At 33.5% G+C, this 22,758-nt stretch overlaps 3 protein-coding genes across 7 annotated transcripts; all 3 read left to right on the forward strand.

Annotated features, from left to right (window-relative positions):
- The first annotated feature begins 1,050 nt into the window (after positions 1-1,050).
- On the forward strand, positions 1,051-5,608 carry LOC114367077 (probable receptor-like serine/threonine-protein kinase At5g57670). The gene is made up of 7 exons (XM_028324169.1): positions 1,051-1,619; positions 1,901-2,155; positions 2,293-2,450; positions 2,553-2,632; positions 2,880-3,015; positions 3,251-3,400; positions 5,242-5,608. The coding sequence occupies exons 1-7, from the start codon at positions 1,442-1,444 to the stop codon at positions 5,398-5,400; spliced, it is 1,116 nt and encodes a 371-aa protein (XP_028179970.1). The 5' UTR covers positions 1,051-1,441; the 3' UTR covers positions 5,401-5,608.
- Positions 5,609-10,252: 4,644 nt separating this feature from the next.
- LOC114367880 (cadmium/zinc-transporting ATPase HMA2-like) lies at positions 10,253-17,409 on the forward strand. Of its 2 annotated transcripts, none has more exons than XM_028325117.1 (9): positions 10,253-10,567; positions 11,655-11,912; positions 12,129-12,226; positions 14,054-14,309; positions 14,388-14,525; positions 14,693-15,020; positions 15,109-15,311; positions 15,805-16,007; positions 16,250-16,421. In XM_028325117.1, exons 1-9 carry the CDS (start codon positions 10,387-10,389, stop codon positions 16,274-16,276), a joined length of 1,692 nt encoding a protein of 563 aa, XP_028180918.1. In that variant the 5' UTR covers positions 10,253-10,386; the 3' UTR covers positions 16,277-16,421. The 2 variants fall into 2 exon arrangements, with proteins under 2 accessions (XP_028180918.1, XP_028180917.1); XM_028325116.1 differs by having other exon boundaries at positions 10,256-10,567; positions 16,219-17,409.
- A 136-nt stretch (positions 17,410-17,545) lies between these two features.
- LOC114367881 (rust resistance kinase Lr10-like) lies at positions 17,546-19,919 on the forward strand. Of its 4 annotated transcripts, XR_003657281.1 has the most exons (3): positions 17,546-18,010; positions 18,258-19,536; positions 19,616-19,919. XR_003657281.1 is itself a non-coding variant. In XM_028325118.1 (2 exons), exons 1-2 carry the CDS (start codon positions 17,926-17,928, stop codon positions 19,481-19,483), a joined length of 1,311 nt encoding a protein of 436 aa, XP_028180919.1. In that variant the 5' UTR covers positions 17,546-17,925; the 3' UTR covers positions 19,484-19,919. The 4 variants fall into 4 exon arrangements, 3 of the variants coding, with proteins under 3 accessions (XP_028180919.1, XP_028180921.1, XP_028180920.1); XM_028325118.1 differs by having other exon boundaries at positions 18,258-19,919; XM_028325120.1 differs by having other exon boundaries at positions 18,285-19,919.
- The last annotated feature ends 2,839 nt before the right edge of the window (positions 19,920-22,758 follow it).

Consider the following 22,758-nt stretch of genomic DNA (forward strand, 5'->3'; position numbering starts at 1 on the left):
TGAAGTTAAAGGAAAACAAAAACAAAAAGATCGATGTAAAGATAAATATTAAAGGTAAGCAAATTACACCACTAATTGAAGAACAAATGAAATAAGAACCTCTCACTTTTTGGTGGGGACTCAGATTACTTACTACTGAGCAAAGCTCAATCGACATAGTTAATAACTTTATTACTATATTTGTCATAACATCGCTCCTCAATCAGAAATTTTTTACCTAATTCAAATCCTCTTAAGTTGGAGAAATTTATTTATATTCTTAAATCATTATAGTAAGCCGTGTAACCATAAATTATGAGACCAAAATTTTAGTTCGCAGTGTCAGATTAACTTTAAATGATTAAGCAATAAATGAAGTAGGCTCATAATTATTTCCTAATAGAATCTGAAGCCTGAACAAGTGCAACCGACTGCGGAGAAATTTTAACACTGTAGAAACTTAATTAAGAGGCGCAACACAGTTTCAACTTTCAACAGATGCAACACGTTTAGACCCCTTGTATATTAAAAACCGCAGATAAAGATTATTAAAATTCATGATAAAACTACATTAATATTTTTTATCTATAAAAATTGAACACGATACCCAAAAAATTTATAACATCCATACATTTTATTCAATCAAGCAAGCCTATGAAATTATATATACTCCCTTCATAAAATACATTAATATATAATAGTGTTTTCTATATTTTATTTATAGAAGAAAAACATCACTATACTTTTACTCAAACATGATCGAAGTTATTATATTTTCATATTCATGAATTTGATCACCAACTTAAAAAAATGTGAACCTAATCTTTATTTTAGGTGTTTTTTGTTTTTTGCAAATAATCAATTAGCAATTAAAACCACACATTTTTTAATGTTTCAAAACCAAATTCATGAACCATATTTCACTAAAAATATATGAACTGAAAACACATTTATCTCAATTTTTTAATTTCTGATTTTTTAAGAATACTTAATAGTAGCAATTGTTTTTGTTGGGGGATAGAAACATTTTTGTCTTGTTCTTTAATGTGTCAGATCTGTTAGCTCCTGTTTCCACATATGTCTTGAAAAAAATGGCACTGTCATTCCTTGTTTATACGAGACAGCATTGAATCGTAGCTAACAGACCCCAAAGTACACACAACACATGCAATGCAGTTATTATTCTATCTTATACAGACATTTTCATTCTCTCTCCCAATCTCACAACAAGTCACAGACAAATATCCCCTTTGATTCTCTCTTTCCCTCTTCAAACCCTGCGTGTCTCTGCGTGTACAAGACACACACACACAGTGAGAGAACATCACAACACAAAGTCACATACCACTTTCGTTGTTTTCTTTCACGTCAAAAAAAGAGAGAAGAAAAATAGAAAAAAAGTTGTGTTCTCTGTTATTACTCTGCATGAAAACAGAGTCCCCTGTTTCTTGTTCTTATTGCGATGAAGTATATTAGGAGCAACAGCTTGAAGAGGCTCTTCTCGTTTGGAAGACGCGGTTTTGGGGAGGAAAACGATGTAGGGTTGGTGGTTTCTCCTTGTGAAGAGCACCCTCCAAGACCCTCTTGGAAATGCTTCTCTTATGAAGAGTTATTTGATGCCACCAATGGCTTTAGCTCAGGTACTAAGAGAGTTAGAGTTAGTCTCATTCAAAAGTTTTATATTGCAGTCGCACTCGCAGTTTCGTCCCAATCCTTGATATTACGGGAAACTGTGAACATTTGTGGCCATGTTGTGGTCCCAGAAACTCCAAAAACCTTGACGTTGTGTGATCATGTTGTGGTCTCAGAAAACCTTGACGTTGCGGCCAATGAGGACTGTTTTCAGTCTTTCTTTTTTGATTATTTTGTTTGATATGCTAAGTTTCTCTGTTTATGACATTTTTTTTCTCTTTTTGCGTAGAGAATGTGATTGGGAGAGGAGGGTATGCAGAGGTTTATAAGGGAACATTGAATGGTGGTGATGAAGTTGCGGTGAAGAGGCTCACAAGAACTTCAACGGATGAAAGGAAGGAGAAGGAGTTTCTGTTAGAGATTGGAACCATTGGTCACGTGCGCCATTCCAACGTGTTGCCTCTTCTTGGGTGTTGCATTGACAATGGACTTTACCTGGTTTTTGAGCTATCCACTGTTGGTTCTGTTGCTTCTCTTATTCATGGTACATAAGAGAGAAGGAAAAAAAAAAGTGTTTTCTTAAATTGTATTTTGGGCTGCAAAATTTGTTATATGGTATTGGTTTGCAGAAATGAAAAAATAAAGGGTCTTAATTATTAGTGTGTGAAATGTTCCTTGTAGATGAGAACTTGCCTCCTTTGGATTGGAAAACAAGGTATAAGATAGCTCTAGGCACTGCACGTGGCCTTCACTACTTGCACAAAGGCTGCAAGAGGAGGATCATTCATAGGGACATCAAGGCCTCAAACATTTTGTTAACTGCAGATTTTGAACCGAAGGTTCTTCAAATTTGTACTCTACTTTTGTGTTTTAGTTGAATCTGTTTATTAACAATAGTGATTTTGATGGGTTTTTTTTTTTTTTTAATTTAATTGTGGCAGATATCTGATTTTGGACTTGCAAGGTGGCTTCCCTCTCAGTGGACTCACCATTCAATAGCCCCAATAGAAGGGACATTTGGGTACCCTTCTTTTCCAGTTTCCGTTAATGATTGCTAATTTGCTATGATACTAATGTATAACGTGTTTGTTTTTATGTTTCAGATGTGATTTTATATTCTTTAGATGTATTTTTCAAAAGATAATTGTTATAGCTTCTATATCTCAACCGTGATTCTTTCATTCTCAACGAATTTTCAAACACAATATTACTAGTACATTGAAGTATAAACACGGTTTTAAATGGAAACGTGTTGTCTTTTTTTGTAGGCATTTGGCACCTGAGTACTACTTGCATGGAGTAGTGGATGAGAAAACAGATGTATTTGCCTTTGGTGTGTTCTTGCTTGAAGTCATCTCTGGGAGGAAACCAGTGGATGGGTCTCACCAAAGCTTGCACAGCTGGGTAGTACTCCCCACCTTTGATGTTGAAACTTTTGTTATTTTAAGTACTTAATTCTAATTGCCGTATTTCATGGAAAACCCTATATTTGGTCTAGAATCTAGAATTAGGCTAGGCTAATTGTGACTTTAGTGTTACATTGATTAGTTTATTTAATGGTTTTTGGGGAAAATTAGTATGTGTTATTTTTTTTTGACTGGATATATACGTGTTATTAATTATTATTATGACTTCACAGGCTAAACCAATACTAAGCAAAGGGGAGATAGAAAATTTGGTAGATCCAAGGCTTGGAGGGGCTTATGACGTGACACAGTTTAATAGAGTAGCCTTTGCTGCCTCCCTTTGCATTAGGGCATCTGCAACTTGCAGACCTATCATGAGTGAGGTAGCTCAATTATATTTGTTGCACAACTTTGGTGTTACTTTCCTACAATCTGTATATTTATTTATTTAAGAGTTTAATTTTGATATATTATTGACATCAAATTTTTTGCACTCTCAACTAATTATAAATAATTTTAATTAATATTATAAAGCCAATAGTTTTTAATGGACTAAATATATTTTAGTCCCTAGACCCTAAAAATGGCAATGTGTTAGATGTGATCCAAGTCGTGTGTCCTCCACAAAAAAGTGTTGTCCCTTTGGATTCATCGTTTATGAAAATAAGGATTACATTGTCACATTCCGTAAATGAGAGATCAAAGAAAACCATTTATTTTTAAGAGACTAAAAATAAATATTGTCCTATTTGTAGGGATTGAAAATATATTTAATTAATTTTTAATTGTATGGTAATTTATGAATAAATGACATATAAAACACATTTCTAGTGTTAGTGTGTTATAATGAAATTCTTTATTTATTTGGTTAGAGTTGGACTATATATTTTGTCTTTTGCCATAGAGAAGCTAAAGTAAATGGAAAGATATAGCCCTGATTCTCAGGTTCAACATTACATTTTAATATTGATTTCTTTTATTAGCCACTCTTATGTATGAGAGAATAACTTGATTGATGTCTGAAAAACTGTAAGTGGTAATCGTTGTTTTTATTTTTGTTCAGTTGAAACTAATCACTAACTTTGTTTTGGTCATCAGACTAGGATAATAGCTGGTGTAACCACCACGGCATTTTATAAGTAACACTATTTAATATTTATAAAATTATATCACTATATACTATTTGTTCATAAGTAGAATAGTCTGCGCCTGCTATACTGGTCCCCCCATTCTTTTTATAATCCTGTTTGTACAGCTAAATTTATCTATGCTAGACACCTATAGCCCCATTCTGCAAATTTTTTATTCTTTGAAGTTTTAATAAAGAAGTTAGAAGCATAAGACAACAGATAAATGCTATAGAGCAGCTTACTTTTGTATTAATTTGGGGGAAAGAATTTTGTGACTAGACATGGTAATATTATTGTTGGATCCAAAGATCGTTCTTTGCAAATTTCTAGGTGAGATTTTCTTTTTATCAGTAATGTATCTTTCAAAAACATGCGATCATACTCTAAGTCAGATATGTGATGTAAGAATAACTTGGATTCGTTCCAATTTTTCCATTGCTATTAGCAGCCTATTATTATTTCTGCTTTTCTTGACCCATGCAAATTGATTACTTAGTTGATGTTCTGTCCTACCTAACATTAACCATTGTTCTAATCAGACAGTAGAGATAATATGACAATCTGAAATTTGACCATGCTATTAAATAAAAACTAAATTATACAATGTGGTTACAGTTACGGAAATCCTAAGAAACCAATTAAGAGGTCATTGCTTATTTATGTGATCTTGACTTGAAAGTTGGAAAGGGCCAACATGTGGTTTCTTGTTATGTAAAGTGTGTTAGGCACCTCTTTAGTGACTATCCTTAAGATTGTAAAAAATTACAAATAAACATAGCTAATGCGGTCGCAATTGTGGTTATAATGCGGGTGCTACATTGTATGAACAGTTTATATAGCTACATACAGTTTCTCGTAGTTGATGCTCATATTTTAATAACTTCGTACCCCATTGCCCAGAGGCTCTTCGCTATGCGAAGGTAAGAGGGAGGGATATTGTACGCAGCCTTACCCTTGCATATGCAAAGAGGCTGTTTCCGGATTCGAACCCATGACCAACAAGTCACCAAGGCACAACTTTACCGTTGCACCAGGGCTCGCCCTCTGATGCTCATATTTTAATGATCTAATTAATTTCTTCTTTTTTGTGACAGGTACTGGAGGTAATGGAGGAGTGGGAGATGGATAAAGGGAAGTGGGAAATGCCAGAGGAAGAAGAGCAAGAGGAGGAATTATGGGGTTTTGAGGATCTGGAATATGAATATGACAGTTCCTTTTCAATGTCACTACCATACTCTGTTGGAAGTACTTAGGGTTAAAGGAGTTAGGTACAACTTTCAACTACTTGTACATATATTGTTACATAAATATAGAAGGTGCAGATAAGCTTCTTGTGGCTGTTCTGTTTAACCAAAACTATATAACTTAAGTGTTTCTTTTTTGTATTTATGTGGATGTAAAATATTTATTAAAATTGAACTCAGTTGCTTCGGCAAATTGCATGGCTTAATTTTGACCCTACACGTTTTGCCTTGTTAGTACTTTACTACTTTATATAATGATAATACAATTATACAAAGAAATGAAAGTTCAGATACAGACGAACCATGACATAACAAGGTCGTTTTCATGCAGTGATAATTCACTGAAAAATCAACCTAGTAAGGTGAAAAAAAAACAGAGATAAATTAGGTTGATTGATATTTTTTAGTTTCCATGGATAAGGCCGCTGAATACTTGAACAAATATGGAGTGCCATATAAAATTAAAGTATGATTACTAGTGCAAGATATATCATAGAGAAATAACAATGAAGCAATTTAACCAAAAGATAACAATAATTATTGTTATAGAAAATGTTGAGTTTATCATCCTATACAAGTAATTACATTGAATACGTATTCAAGTATTCAAAAGTTATATACGACTTCTGCAATATATCTTTAAAATTATTTCTTCTAATATTTTTTTTTTGACAAATGTTAGTTGTTAATGATTAAAATTTTGTTTGTGGAAAGAATCAAATTTATTATCTTTTTCTTCCTTCCCGTTTTACCATTAAATTAATCTTGTAATTCAATTTTTTTTATTGTAATTTCTTTTTGTCACATCTATTTTATTGTATAAATTTTACAAACCTGATAAAAATACAATTTATCTACATCCAACATTTATCCTCTGGTGAGTTCCATTCAATAAATTAAGGTGGAGAAGAAGAGGCCAATTAATATATACAGCTCAACCTGCAAGTTTAGATATAATATTATACTGTAAGGGGAGTAATCCATATGCTGACTGGTCCAGCCACCTGCAATTCCAAACGTATTTATTGTTTTACTTTTTTAATTTAAAAAACAAGTTTGTTTTGGGAGTGAGAGGAAGAGGTTGACCTTTTCCACAGTCAAGGTATATATCGTGAATTCTAATGATGCTTAAGATGTTCAGTAACAAAAGTCAAACCTATTTTGTTTTAATTCATTTTATTTTATTTTTACATATTGTTTTCAATGTTGTTCGATCTTAACAATGGTAATTTGATTGGTCCGTAGAAATGAAAAAAATACGATTTATAATAATTCATACTTCACACTCAACCGACTGAAGTTAAATTTATTTTGACATTAAAATTTTGTAAATAATATTTACAACTAAGCTGTTGATGATTTAAAAAATTGTTGACGGTCGATCATAAGATCCATTTGTCATAGTAGGAATTCTTGTAATGCTTTAAAAAAATAGAGAAATAAAAACAAGCAGAGCTGGTCCAACGATAGAATGGATACAAAGGTACTTAGGGTTAGGTAAACAGCACACATCCTATGAAACCCACAAAAGATAATAAATATTATGCAATAAATTAAATTGGTCCAACGATAGAATGGATACAAAGGTATATAAATTATATAACACTTAGGAACAAAGATTCTGTTCTAAAATTATATTGGTTAGGTATATTTATCTATGCAACTAATCATTACAAAAGGTAGTATTAATAGCTTCAATATTTTTCAAGAGCTTATAAATATAACTATTTTATATTATTTTTTTAAAAAAATATAAGTACAACCTCTTCTACTTTGCAGTCAGATTAGATATAATGAATTGGTTTGTTTCAGTTTTTTCATGAAAAGAAATAATTTTAAAATTAGTTTTTTCATAAAATTATTAGATTTATTTAGATTTTTTTGAAAAAAGTAGAATTAAAAAGTATTTCTTCTTAATGTTTTGAGTAACACTAAAGAATAATTATAATTAACTCTTAAATGTAAGTTATATATTACATTTTATATATTTTTAAATATTTTTCATAAAAAAACTTAAACAAATAGCAATAAAGAAGCTAAGAACTGGAACTTTTCTCACAATTCACTACCTATATTAATTTATATTCAAATAATAATTAATACCAATAAAGGCGTGTCAATGGATGAACCATAGACATTTTGGACAGCAAAGATAGCTTCAAAATGGATTTGATTAATAAATGCTGCATACAAATGTGGTTGTTGAACTTGCCCCAAACAGGCCTCTAAGTTGTTGGGAATGTTAATCTTAAACAAAAATGGCAACGCAAACCTTTCTAGCTAAGTTTGGTTTAAAACAATAGTCTTGAACTGAAGGTTGCTTAACTTAAAAAAAGACTATATGATGTAATAATGATGCAAACGAATGATAAATATTGTTTAGAGTGAGCAATTTAGATACTGAATGTTAATTTTATGCAGATACTGGATAAACGATACGTTTTCTTTAAGAAGGAAAACAAAAATCATTGTCTGCTAAATCATTTTGTTTTATCATCACTATCTCAAGCTCTTAAAATAAGTGAAAGGAGTTTATAATAACATGTTTTGAAAGTTGAACCCCGCGTCTGCCAAAATAGTGGTTACGTGTTTGGTTATAGATTTTCTTAAGTGCGATGTATTTGGTCACGGTTCTGGGAATATTCTAAAATGAATTTGTGATTTGAGAAACCAACAACTCATATGGACCATGCCCATGTCTTATCCTAATATTGGCAATTGCTATATACACTCTCACTCCTTTCCTTTTCTTTCCCTAACTATCCCACAAAACACACTCCCCTTGTGTCTTTTTCCTCCAATTTAATATACTATATGTCTATATAGTAAGAAAATAGTCTAGGAAAGTTACAAAGTTATCCTATGTTAAAATTTTTACACCAATCAATAAATAGGATTATTTTAGACATTTATCTATGGTCTATTTTGTTTCTTTCTCACTTCTTTACAAATAAATTTTTCTCTCTCTGTCTCTTTTCTTCAATTACCCCTCAGATTCCTTCACCTTTTTTCATCTCTCTCACTTTTTTCTCTCTTTCATCATCCCTTCCTTCTTTCTTCTCTCTCATTTTCTTTTTTCTTTTTTTCATTTTTTTAATAAAAAATCTTTCATTTTTGTCTCCTTTTTTTATTTTATAAAAACGTTATAAAATTAACAATTTTATATATACAACATATTAATAAAATAATCAAATTATCTATCATTTCATTTTTAAGATAAAAATAATCTCAACAAAAGTTAAATTATTTTTAAGTTTTTATACTTAATTAAATTTTTTGTATCATTAAGGTTTAGGTGATTTAAATGTAAAGTGAAATATTGCATTTTATTAAATGAACTTTAGTTGAATGGATTTATTGAAAGTTATTTTTGTTTCAACTTCCATGAAAACTTATTTATTATAATTAGTAGCAATTTTTACTATAAATAGAGAAGAGATTTAGTGGAGAAATAATATATGAAGAGAGAGTGTATGAGAAGAGAGATTGTGAAACAAAATCATTTTGTTAAAAGAAAAGAATTTTTGTGTGAGAGTGTTATTATTTCTTGTAACCATTGAGTGAGGTACCCTGGTTTGTAATCATTTATGTGACAGTGAAATACTTTTGAGATGGTTCCATGCACATAGACAAGAGGTGTCAAACCACGTTAAATCCTTATGTTTCCTACAATGTAATCTTTGTTGTGGGGGGTGAGTAATTTTATTTGTAGAAGTGTTGATTACCCAATAATGGGTGACTCAATTTTAGGAGAGGGAGTTTGTTTTGCGTGATAGGTTGAGTTGATTGTGTTGTTGCTCAAGCATCCGAGGATATTTTTTGTTTCCAATAAGAATTAAATTTACACTGTGTTTCCTAGAGAGGTAGGTTGGGAATCCTTTGAGGAGTTGATGCTATAGGGGGTTCATGAGTATACAATCAGAGATGGTGCCTCCTCAACGCGGAAAAGAGGAGGAAGAAAGGGGTTCCCTTGATTAGGATAGATGGTACAAAGGGTATATAGGTGGAGTGTTATTATTTTGGTTTTCCAGGAGAGTTACATGAGAGGAAGAAAGAGAGGAGGAGAGAGTTTAATAGGGTAGTTTGGTAATAAAAAAATGAGAAGGGGAGTGCATTAGTATAAGGGAATGGAAATAGCAGTCACCCTTATACTTAAGACATGGCCCAAGCCCAGCGAGAGTCTTAAGTAATCTCTGTGGGCAGGAAATCAATGACCACCAGAGTAATGGGGAGAAGAGAGTTAAAAAATATTTTACTGATCATTACAACAATTTCATCCACTCTTTATGTGTTGTTTCTGCAAATGGGATGCCATAGTATTTCTAGCTATCTTGGCAAGCACTAATGTTCATTAATTTCTGTTTTATAAAAATAAATGGACAATCAATTTTTATGTTTAGAGTTACTATACCCTATGAGACTAATGTCAAATGGTTATCAATAATGGCTTATAATATTATATATAGTAGCCGGAATGAAAAGGCCACCTATACATCATTGAAAGTCACAATTTGCTTGTTCACATGACAGTATCAACCAAAACATAATCTCTTTTTCCATAAAAAAAAAAAAAAATCAACCTAAACATAATCAATGTATATCAGTTACGTCACAATTTGCTTGTTCAGCTGAAAGATTGAAATTACGTATTTCATATTTGTAAGAGTAATCGTAAGGAAACTGCAAGCTAGCCTCCAAGTGTGATCCAAAGCAAGACTTTGTGTGGGTGAGTAAGGGTATGCCCCACATATCTACTTAGAAAAATTCCACGAATTAATTAATCGCCTTAAGCTAGCTACATAAGCAACGGCATTAGGTGTCTTTACATTGTATAAAAATGATGATATCAACTAGCAAAAGTATAAAAAATTAAAAAGAAGCAACTACTAGGGAAGGCACTAATTAACTTCTATTATCTTTTATTTCAGTTTTTGGAAGTCTTATTATGTCTTGTTTGTTCTATGTTCTTCCTTTTGAAACGCATAGTGAAAGAAAATGGTTGAAAATATGAAGAGAAGTAGCTTTGAAGTGTTGGGAATGTGCTGTGCTACAGAAGAAGCACTGGTTGAAAGAATTTTGAAGCCTCTTCGTGGAGTCAAAGACGTCTCAGTGATAGTCCCTACAAGAACAGTCACTGTGGTCCATGATGTTCTCTTGATTTCTGAGTCACAAATAGGTGACTTTTATACCATTTTCTCTGCACTTTCCTTTGGTTCTAACAAAAATTGGTGATCAGTGATCCACTGAAATTTCTAAAACGATTATGAGAGAAGTTGACTAATTCTTTAGACTTTATGTGATAGCTCATAGTTTCCCTTATTACTAGGATTTATCGGATGCGTTACTCTATGCTTTTTCATAATTCATGGTCTAATGTTAACTTTTAAAATTGTTATTGTTGTTATTGCTATCTGATTACACGCTAGCTTTACCGGGCTCTTGAAATGAGTTGACTGATTCTGTCATGTATTAATTATTCATTATAGTGATTAAATCAATCTGTTGTTCAGGCTCTAGAATGGCAGTGTAAGGTTCGAGAGTAATTCAGCATGTTCTTCACAGTTAAATTTTTGCTTAATTAACAATATGTCAATGAATAAGTACTTAGGTATAATTACGTTTGTTATGGAAAAGAAATTTCTTCATTTCTAAGGCAGAGACTGCTTCATGCTAATGCTGCCATGATCCAGACCAAAGAAAATTACTACTATTGATATCTGACCAAGGCTATACAGTTTGTTGTTGTTTGGAATTATATTACAAGCATTTATTTATGGTCAATTTGACACACAATTGGGTATGCAATTTAATATTGAATGAGTCCTAGTATCTATGGTCAGAACCTCGCATAACTCTCATACTCTGTATTGGCTGAGCCATATGCACAGAGCCATGCTTTTCACATGAACAAGGACTTAAAATGTAGAAATTATCTATATGTCTCTAGGCTTTATAATGATTGCAAAAAAATTGTAATTCTGCACATCAAATAAAACTTTCATTGATTATTATCCAAATGCATGTCACTTATAATTTAGAATTTACATTCAAAGGATTAATTATTGTTTATTTAATTACTTTTTAGCTAAGGTTATTATGTATCACTTCCATTGGCATTCACTGAAATATGTAATTTGCTCTAGACTATTTTCTGTCCCTAAATAACAGAAATGTGGTGAAAAATCCTGTTGAAAGTCATTATTTTCTTTTCTTCAAATAGACACAACAATAATTTCTTGATCTTAATTACTTGGTTGTGTCAGCCGATGCACTGAATGCTGCAAGGCTTGAAGCTAGTTTGAGACTACAGGGAGAGACTGATAATGAAAAGAAATGGCCAGATTTAACTACGATGGTGTGTGGCTTGTTACTAGCACTTTCTTTCTTGAAGTATGCATATCAACCTTTGGGATGGTTGGCACTTGGTTCTGTTGTCATTGGCTTCCCTAAGGTTCTACTCAGGGCCATAGCTTCCATAAAGGCTCTTACTCTTAATATCAACATTCTGGTTCTATTGGCTGGTAAATTTTCTATATAATCTAATACTTTGGTTTGAATTGTATATTTATATTGATTGATTACTCAATGGGAAATGAGTAGGATGTACTACTGTAGTTTATTAATTAGTAATTACCAAAAAATATAACAATACTTGTTAGATTATATGGAAAATATTTACCCATGTCACATATCATGGAAGGTTCTGTTTGTGATGTTGCATTGTTTATATCTTGCAGTGTGTGGTACTGCTGCTTTACAAGATTTTTGGGAGGCTGGAATCATCATATTCCTATTCTCCATTGCTCAATGGCTTGAGACAAGAGCAACTCACAAGGTTGGTGACATCACTTTCCCCTTTCTCATTGATAGTTTGCTGCATTTTCTTACTTCAGTATCTCTTCCTACTTGATTAATGCCAAATTGTGTTCCTTTAATGGGGTTATCTTTGTACTCTGGCTTCCTTCCGAGGTATAAATGTTAATTCACTTATTTAATGTTTTGACAACTTTGCCAATGACAATAGGTGGTTGAGTATTCCCCAACAAATGTTCTATGTACCAGGTTACATGTAAACTAGAACTGATTCTTAAAACATTGTAAGGATTTGTTAGAGGCATAACCAAGCTCCAATTTAGTCTTCTTGCTTAGGTCTTAACTGAAGGTGACTTTATCAGATCTTGAAGAATTGCTATTTTCTTCTTTCTCACACACAAATCCCTGCTATTTAATACCAATGTATGTTATGATGGGTTTCACAAGTTTAAGTTTATAATTTACAAGTACAAAGTGATAAAGAAGGTACACGAACTTCACTATGGTCTTCGGTATCATTTCTCTGATTCTTATTATATTTGCTTCTTAGTTGATCTTTTGAGCTGACTGTAGAATCATAACGTTTTTTCCTTGTTTCTCTTGGCATTTTCAGCCATACTGTAGATATATTTGGTACCTAGATTCATTATAGGAATTGCTAATATTAGAAGATTTTAGAACTATTTAGTGTTGGACATTTTAGTGTAATTGATCTCTTTATTATGTTAAAATAAGAGTGCACGCTTGTTTTAATGTAATAACGAGATGTTCGGTTTAGGCAAATTTTGGAAGTTACATGGAAGTTACTAAAACTTTCATCAACGGTTGGAAGTTATATGGAAGTTACTAAAACTTTCATCAACGGTTGAAAGTTACATGGAAGTTACTAAAACTTCCATCAACGGCAATTTTTAAAAAGAAATAACTTCCATCAACCGCCAAAAACCACCTTTTCTTTGATCATAAATAATCATTCTAGTTCAGAAAGCATAACGGGTGACAAAACATACAAGACCAAAACAAAACTCTTGAATTATAATCTTTTGATTTTATCCGATTGAACAATTTTGGTTGAACCCCGAAATTTGATTCAATCTGAAAGTGTTATACACGACTTCAGATTTATCCAGTATCATCTCGATTTTTCAAATTAACCAACATTTAGGCATTGCAAATTTTGGTCATATAACAGACACTGCAAACCCACAAAGAAGAACAACTGCCCCTGGTTGTGTACGAGTGTCTAGTGAAGATTAAGTGCAAGTGTCTGAGAAAGAAGAGAAAAAAGTGATTAAAAGAGTAGAGGGCACATTATGTGTGTGTGATTGAGAAAAGATGAAGAGAAGGCAAGAATCTTTGAACTAAGTTGAGGGGAGAAAGTGTTATAGTGTATGAGAATTGCACACCTGTTAGGAAGTCCCACATCACCTGCCTTAGTTCTCGGAATGTAATTTATATATCTGTTGAACAACTTCACTAAGTATTAACTGATTTGAAGCTGAAATCTAACATGACATCAAAGTCATAACCCCATCTTGGTTCCCACTTATTCCAGTAGGCTTTCAGGCTTTCCTGTTCTGATGTGGGTGTTAGAAAGTCCCACATCTAACAACACCTGATCAAAGCTGTTTTTGTGTTATATTGGGCAGGTTTGCTCAACAAATATATGTATCCACCAATGAAAACCGAGTCTCTTTGTCTAAAATCTTATTTTATTTAGAAATAATTGTGATTTCTTCACACTCATAAACACAGACCATTGCTTAGAGCTAGTAAAATGCAAGCATTAAACAAAGAACAGAGAATATATTTTTCGTTAATGTTTTGACATTTTAAGTCTATACTTTAGGCAATGGTTGCTATGTCCTCTTTAACAAGCATGGCTCCTCAAAAGGCCGTTATTGCTGAAACTGGGGAACTTGTTGACGTCAATGATGTTAAGATCAACACTATACTTGCAGTCAAGGCTGGTGATGCTATTCCTCTTGATGGAATCGTGGTGGAAGGAAAGTGTGAAGTTGATGAAAAAATGTTAACAGGAGAATCATTACCTGTGACCAAGGAGTTAGATTCAGTAGTATGGGCTGGAACTATTAATGTGAATGGTTAGATATTCTTTATCTCTCAATTTTTTCCTACCAAAATAATGATTCTAAAGTAATTCTGGTTGTATATCATCCCAGGATATATAAGTGTAAAAACTACTGTTTTGGCAAAAGACACAGTGGTGGCTAGAATGTCAAAACTTGTTGAAGAAGCTTCTAGCAGAAAATCTCGAACACAAAGATTCATAGATCATTTTGCGAAGTACTATATTCCTGGTAAGTATTAAGTTTATACCACACCAACTTTTTTTGTTTTTGTGGAAGGAAAAAAAACAAAACCCTGCACTAATGCTACTTTCACTTTCAAAGTTTAACATTTTGATTGATAAATATGCTGGAAACCTACATTATCACAGTAAATACTGATTTATATTATATTGCAGCTGTCGTCTTGATTTCTGCTAGCATTGCTGTGGTTCCAGCTGCATTAAAAGTTCCTAATATTAAGCCTTGGTTTCATCTGGCAATTGTGGTTTTATTGAGTGCATGCCCTTGTGCTCTCATCCTCTCCACACCTGTTGCAATCTTTTGTGCTCTCACAAAAGCAGCAATAAGTGGATTACTATTGAAAGGTGGAGATTATATTGAAACACTTTCTGGAATTAAGACAGTTGCTTTTGATAAAACGGGCACAATAACAAGAGGAGAGTTCACTGTGACAGATTTTTCTGTTTCTGTAGATGACATTAGCATTGAAACTTTACTGTACTGGTAAATTTTATTAATTAAATATAAGAATGTAAATACACTCTATTTGGACTTTGGAGAGTTTATAATTGTTTTAATGAAAACTTTGTAGGGTTTCAAGTGTTGAGAGTAAATCAAGTCATCCTATGGCAGCTGCACTAGTGGAATATGGAATGTTGAATTCTGTCAAGCCAATCCCTGAAAATGTGGAGAATTTTCAAAATTTTCCAGGGGAAGGAGTTTATGGTATAATTAATGGGAAGGATATCTATATAGGCAATAGGAGAATCGGTGCTAGAGCTGGCTCTGAAAGAGGTGATTATAAAACTGCATCCTTCGTAGACTTTCTAATCTTGAATATCTGAATGTATGTGTGTGTGGCTTTCCTATTTTACCAATGTTGTTTCTTTGTTTTTTTGGATCGTAAATGTTAATTGTTAGCAGGGGGAATCGGACCCACCAACTTTTCCTCTCTTCCTTCTCTTTTTACCACCAAACCAACCTTATAACTCCCAATGTTGTTTCTTTGTTATATTGTCATCCTTCACTTGAATATTTTTTTTCATATATTTCCAAGATTTTCTTATAGTTCTTCATAATCTGGCACTTAGACAGTAGCCATTAGCCTTTAGTTCATAGCCTGTATTCAGTAGTTTATCACTTCATTAGTAACTCAAAACTACATTGTCCTCTTTGGGTAACTATTTAGTTTATTGCAATACTACTTGTGGTTCATTTCTCATATTTATATTATTATCTCTTCACTTTGTGATAGTTTATACTCTGACCTATTCTAACACATTTTTAGTTGATTGTCGCACGCAATGTCAAAGCCATGAAATTTCTACCCCGAAGCAATACTGTGGACCAACTCTGGTTGGAGTCTTCAGGTTAGCTGATACATGCAGATCAGGGGCATTGGAGGCAATAGAAGAGCTAAAGTTGTTAGGTGTGAGATCAGTCATGCTAACTGGAGATAGCTCTCAGGCTGCTATGTATGCTCAGAGTCAGGTATGCTCATTGTAACCTATACTATATAACCAACAATCTTATGATAAAATGATAAATATGTTGATTTGATAGACTTTGTTATTAACGATGTCAATTGTCTTTTTATTGACTGAAAAAGATCACCCCTCTTCACTTTTGGTCGATAAAGCTGCTTACTATGACCCATACTAAAATTTAGAATAATTATTATTATTAACATATCTCTCTGCAGTTGAACCATGCTCTAGACATTGTTCATGCAGAGCTTCTACCTGCAGAAAAGGCAGTGATCATCGAGAATTTCAAGAAAGATGGGCTAATAGCCATGATTGGAGATGGCATGAATGATGCTCCTGCATTAGCCACAGCTGACATCGGTATCTCAATGGGAATATCAGGTTCAGCTCTTGCAAATGAAACAGGCAATGCAATTCTCATGTCGAATGACATACGAAAAATACCTGAAGCCATTCGACTAGCAAGAAAAACTACTAGAAAGCTAATTGAGAATGTCATTATTTCAATTGGCTTCAAGAGTGTCATACTTGCATTGGCAATTGCAGGATACCCTATAGTCTGGCTTGCTGTGTTGACTGATGTTGGGACCTGTCTACTTGTTATTCTCAATAGCATGTTAATTTTACAGGAGAAAACTAAATATGAAAGAAAATCTACAAGTTCCAAATACGGAACTTTCTCGGAAGATATGACCACAGCTCTACTTGACAAGAAAAGTAATAGCAATGAGAACAAAGCAGTTCTCTCCGCTGAAAAGTGTGGTAAAGATTGTTGTAAAAACGACACTTATTGTGAAGCAACTACAAACAAGAATGAATCTTCTGGACTTTCAAAGTTGAGCTCACTGAAGGGAAACCACAATGGGAACTTGGTATCTATCGAAGTGCACATTGTGAAACCTTGCAATGGTTGTGGTCTAGGCAAAGTCAAAATGTGTGAGGACTTCTCATGCAGAACAAATAATAGTAGCTCTGATTGTTGCCAAGAGCAATCTAAGACTGAGAAAAGTGACACTGGTTCTATTGTTACACAAGAAGCTAGCATTGCCACATTAGAGTCTGATGGCTATAAGGGCAAGTCTATGGATATTTCAAAGTTGTCTGGGACAAGTGTGACTCCCAAGTGTTGCAAGAACTTGTGCTGTAATGATAGTGTTAACAATATTAGTAACCTTAGCCTTAGCCAGCCCGAAATTGTTATCGAGTGATTCTGATTTCTGCATGGGGGAGTGAGTAAAATGTTTTATTTATTGATTTATTTTAAATCCAAAAGATGTGAGACTTAAAACCCAAGGATACAGGAACAGCTCCAAGAATATTACTGATCTGGTTTGAAAACTTGTATAAGTTTCAAGAATTGTGTTGCAGAATAAATTCAAACTATACATTATGTTTTTAGTAATTTAGTAGTGGCTAAGAGAGTGAAAAGAAAAAAGGAATACGTAACCCAATACACAAAATTCAATCAATAGAGTGCCATTTTTATGTATCACCGTAGTTGAAACAGTCTTCTGACTGATTTCTCGTAATCTTTGAATCTTTTTGGTGAAATTTCCATGAAGTTGAGCAAAGACGTGTCTTATGGTGAATAATCTCAGTCAACAAGCAACTGAGTGGAATTATAGGACACAGAGGTCTATTGTTGTCTATCCACACACAATGAAACGACAAAAAAGGGAGACTTGACTACTACCACAACTTGGACGATCATTTCTTATAGTCCGCACACAGTTTGATAATTTTCAAACCTTTTTGTAAGGGAAATTTATGCTCAAAATAACTATGAAATTCACCATAAATAAAAATGCATTTGAGGCACATTGTGGTGAAGTGAGTAACATAATAAATAAACTGCAAACTACATGACTGGAGTTTGTTCCTTTCTATCAACTGCAGTGTTTTGAATTCTAATATATACTCCAATGTCCACGGGCACCTCCAGCTTGCCGACCACCTTCTCGAGTGACAATTCTAGTTCCAATGGAGGTGTAGTTCTATTTATGATGGGTAGGATTCAGACTGTCATATTTGTTTGACCAATGTCTTATACAGTGTCCAACGGAATTGTAATGTTTTAAATTATTAAATATACACTGTCCAATATCTGATGTCAGAGCAATTGTAAATTGTAATTGTCATCGACTCATGTAATATTTTAACTTGTGTCATATTTGTTTGTTTTCATCTTCAGTTCTGTGTTGGTTTACTCACAAGATTTATGTTCTAACTGAATGCTCTAATAATCTTAATGCAGTTATGGTTCTTGGATTGATATTGATAGGTATTCTCATTTGGTGCTCAGTGCCCAAATGCATAAATTGGTTTGACGGTATTCAGAAATCATCATCTAGACAGACACCAGACACAAAATTTATGACACTCGCTGTGGATAAGTTTCTGAATGACATGGAAAGAGAGAAGCTAATCAGGTTCACTGATCAACAGCTAAGGATTGCAACTGATAATTACTCTTCTCTGTTGGGATCTGGAGGATTCGGAAAAGTTTATAGAGGAAGTTTGAGTAATGGAACCATGATTGCTGTGAAGGTTCTACGTGAGAGTTCTGACAAGAGAATTGATGAACAGTTTATGGCAGAAGTGGGTACCCTTGGTAAAGTTCATCACTTCAATCTAGTTCATCTGCATGGATTTTGCTTTGAAGCAAACTTGAGAGCTCTGGTTTACGAGTACATGGTGAATGGCGCGCTTGAAAAATACCTGTTTCATGAAAGCATGACCTTATCATTTGAAAAGCTTCATGAGATCGCAGTTGGCACAGCGAGAGGCATCGCTTACTTGCATGAAGAATGCCAACAGAGAATAATCCACTATGACATTAAACCAGGAAATATTCTCTTGGACAGGAATTTCAATCCTAAAGTTGCTGATTTTGGTTTAGCCAAGCTTTGTAACCGGGAAATTACACATCTAACCTTGACCAAGAGTAGGGGGACTCCTGGTTATGCTGCACCTGAACTTTGGATGCCTAATTTTCCTGTGACTCACAAGTGTGATGTTTACAGCTTTGGAATGCTGTTATTTGAAATCATAGGCAGGAGAAGAAACCTTGACGTTGAACTTGTTGAAAGCCAGGAGTGGTTTCCAGTGTGGGTTTGGAAAAGATTTGAGGCTGGAGAATTTGAGGAGTTGATAATAGCATGTGGGATAGAAGAGAAAAATGGGGAGATAGCAGAGAGAATGGTTAATGTAGCTCTATTGTGTGTTCAGTACAGGCCAGATTTAAGGCCTATAATGAGGGATGTGGTGAAAATGTTGGAAGGTTCTGTTGAAGTTCCAAAACCTGTGATTCCGTTTCCACACTTGATTGATTTGACTTCCACCACTGGTCCGGTCCAAGCATCACAAACCAATACTGATGCAAGTATTGGTTATTACTCTTCAGCAATGACAACCAAATCTGTCAATGTACTTGGCACTCCTACTACGACCAAGTATGAGATTAAATTAGCCTCTGTGTAGAATTTATTCAATGATTCCTAAAAGATCCACCAATACAAATTGGTGACAAAATGGTAACGTTGTTTTTCTTTTCTTTTTCATTTGGCTTCTTACATGATGATTGTAAATACTTATAAAGTGCGTGTGTCACAGAAAGAAGAGAAAAAGTGCATGTGTCACAGAAAAAAGTGCATGTGTCACAAAAAAAGTGGTAACGTTGCAAAAAGGAACAATTGCTCCAGGTTGTGCAATAGTGTGGCTAGAGAATATTAAGTGCATGTGTCACAGAAAGAAGAGAAAAAGTGTGTAATAGAGGGGACATTAGTGGGTATGTGAATGAGGAAAGATGAAAGAGAAGGCAAGAATCTTTGAACTAAGTTTAGTCGAGAGATATTGTTGTAGTGTGTGAGAACTGTACATCTAATCAAAGCAGTTATTGTGTTGTTACATTGAGCAAGTTATTATCTTTATGTATATGGTAATATTTTCTGCTTTACGACATTAGTCTTTGTCCAAGTTGAACATAAATCCACCTGAGGCTTGTAAAATGCAATCATTATTCAAAGAACAGATATTTTAGTTAGCCTTGTTCAACTTGCTTATACACCCCTAGAGCCATGTCGGTGGATTGGTGTAACATTATATTTTTCGTAAATAAATTAAAAAGGCTTTTTAGTAATAAATAAAGTTTTAGAAAACGGTGATGTTTTATCAATAAATAAATAAAGAAAAATAGTTGTAATAAAATAATGCTTTGAAAAAAAAATATTTGATTCACTCATTTGATAGAAAATAAAATAAAATTTGTTTCTACAAAATAATAAATAAATAAATAGAGTAGATAATAAGTTGTAAGTATTTTAGGTCAGTTTTCAGACTGACTCCTCAATTTCGGTTTTTCTCTTTTTCTTCCCAAAATCATCTCTTTTCTCGTAGACTACCAAACATGTCTTAGAAAAATGATGATCACGGACTCATTCATCGTTGGATCGTAGTGAAATTTAAGCACCAGATTTGTAACCCAATTTCGAGCATACTCACCGTTGAGAATTTTGAAATCATCACAGAGCTGAGAGAAATACACTTCGCATCATAGCCTTTTCTTTTCCCGCAGAAATCCAAAAATGTCTCGGTAAAACTAAGATTCCAGGTTTGTTAACCGTTGGATTGTCGTCAAATTTTGATATGTGGTTCAAAATTCATTTCCGCACGCTTTCACCGTTGGGATTCGTAAAATAATATGTTTGGATGGAGAAAGATGGATCGCAGGAAGACAGTACAAAATGGAGACTTCAATCCCTTCTCTTTCTCTCTAACATTTAGGAACTCTATCACAACAATCAGGGGAAAAAATTGAGGAATCTCAAGAAATTTCTAGAGATGCCGCTATTGCTTTCGAAAGACACATGAGTCCGCTTAGAGGTAAGGGAGGAATTATTCACAATTGGATATTAGTGAAAACATGTGTAGGGATCCTTAGAGTATCAATTGGAATGAGTTTTGGGATGTTTTTGCAATTTTTATTTTATCCTTATAATTATAAATGTGAATTATATATGTTTGATGAACCAGTTGATGTCCCAATGAAAAATTGTTGTGAAATTAATGTGTTCTTGTGTTGAGTGTGAACTCTTAAAAAATTGAGCTCTTTTTATTAACGTGAATTATATTTTAAATAGTATTATTTTTAATGACTTATTTTATATGAATTATTATCTTATTCTATATTTTTCCACGACGATAATCAACATGTTGTGTACATATATTTATTGTGATACTAAAATAATAAATTAAATAAAGTTGTAAGGTTAATATTTAGTGGTAATTTCTTTTGATGTAACATTAAATTAATTGTTATAAAAATTATTTTGATTAAAAATAATGTAGCTTGATTTAATATATATATATATATATATATATATATATATATATATATATATGTTGTGTCATGCAGATATGATTATTGTGTGATGTGTATATGAGTTATAAGATGTTAAATTGTGGGAATGATATTTGGTTGTAAATAAGTGTGTGTGTGTTTAACACTTATGTGACAATGTCGCAACCTACCCTTCGGCGGGAGGGCGACGCGTGACTCGCGGGATGCGTGTTCCACGAAAGGAATACGCGCGGAGTCGCCACCAACGTTTATTTGAGGAAAACGTCGGAAAAACCGAAAAAGACGCGATCTATGAACTTTTAAGTGAAAGGTTCGGGAGTTGTATTTACGCACGGGGAAGGTATTAGCACCCCACACGTCCGCCCCAAGGGACGACAGCCTTTAATCGAATGTGCAAACATGACTTTGATTTTTTATGTTCCCTTTTTATGTCTCTATATCCTTCATACCCTTTTTATATTTTCTCTTTTTGTGGTCGACAAGGGTGTTTCCCTTTGCTCCTACGTATTCCTCAATTTGGGATGAGAAAATCAGACCTACGTAGTTCTTTTTTATCAAGTGATTCTTTTTTACTTTAAGAGGTGATCATTTTAAGGCGTTGGACCTTAAAAATGATCCATTTTACTTAGTGAGAAAATGAAATGACAAACTTCAAAAGCCTATTTTTATGGACGAGCTTGACTAGGCGAATTGATTTTAGCCTTTAGTTTCACTTTGGTTATTAATCAATTCATTCAAGGAAATTTCCAAAGAAAAACGTCCGATTGATTTTTTTAATTTATTTTATTCAAAGATATTTTGATTATTTTATTATTATTTTTCAAGATATTTTGATTATTTTATTATTATTTTACTTTTTTTGGTTTAACCGAGGTTATAGCGTGAACGATCGGTTAGATTTCGTTTTAACAGTGATTAAACGAGATTACAACACAAATGACCGGTTGAAATTCATTTTATCATTTATTAGACGAGAAAACGGCTTAAATAAATGGTTAAAGCACGTTAAAAACGGAAGAAAAGAAAACTGAAAGTAAACGAAATTAAAGTGAAAGTAGACAAAACAAGAAATGAATTGAAAGTCTCGAATTCGAAAACTTACCCGTTGAAGAACGAAGAACGAACGAAGAACGGATGAAGAACGGTGAAGAACGATGAAGAATTTCCACAGAATCGCTTACGGAAGCGTTTCGGAAGCGCCTCGGCTTAGATTTTCTTCACGGAAACGATTTTTCCAAGCAAATTCGAAAGAGAGAGAAGTGCCAAAGGGGCTGAACATTTTGAAACAGCTTCCCCCTCCCCTATTTATAGAAAAAAAGGAGGTGCTTGCCGCCCAAAGACTTAATGAAGAAGATTTCTAAGCGCACCCGAATTACTAAGTTCACCCCCCTTTTCG

The sequence above is a fragment of the Glycine soja genome, chromosome 9, assembly GCF_004193775.1.
Source record: "Glycine soja cultivar W05 chromosome 9, ASM419377v2, whole genome shotgun sequence".
NCBI lineage: Eukaryota > Viridiplantae > Streptophyta > Magnoliopsida > Fabales > Fabaceae > Glycine > Glycine soja.

Coding starts and splice junctions, on each gene's coding strand:
- LOC114367077 (XM_028324169.1), top strand. CDS start 1,442: ATGAAGTATATTAGGAGCAACAGCTTGAAGAGGCTCTTCTCGTTTGGA. Junction 2,156..2,292: donor TGTTGCTTCTCTTATTCATG/GTACATAAGAGA, acceptor TGTTCCTTGTAG/ATGAGAACTTGCCTCCTTTG. Junction 3,401..5,241: donor GCAGACCTATCATGAGTGAG/GTAGCTCAATTA, acceptor TTTTTGTGACAG/GTACTGGAGGTAATGGAGGA.
- LOC114367880 (XM_028325116.1), top strand. CDS start 10,387: ATGGTTGAAAATATGAAGAGAAGTAGCTTTGAAGTGTTGGGAATGTGC. Junction 10,568..11,654: donor GATTTCTGAGTCACAAATAG/GTGACTTTTATA, acceptor TGGTTGTGTCAG/CCGATGCACTGAATGCTGCA. Junction 15,021..15,108: donor ATTGAAACTTTACTGTACTG/GTAAATTTTATT, acceptor AAAACTTTGTAG/GGTTTCAAGTGTTGAGAGTA.
- LOC114367881 (XM_028325118.1), top strand. CDS start 17,926: ATGTCCACGGGCACCTCCAGCTTGCCGACCACCTTCTCGAGTGACAAT. Junction 18,011..18,257: donor TGTAGTTCTATTTATGATGG/GTAGGATTCAGA, acceptor ATCTTAATGCAG/TTATGGTTCTTGGATTGATA.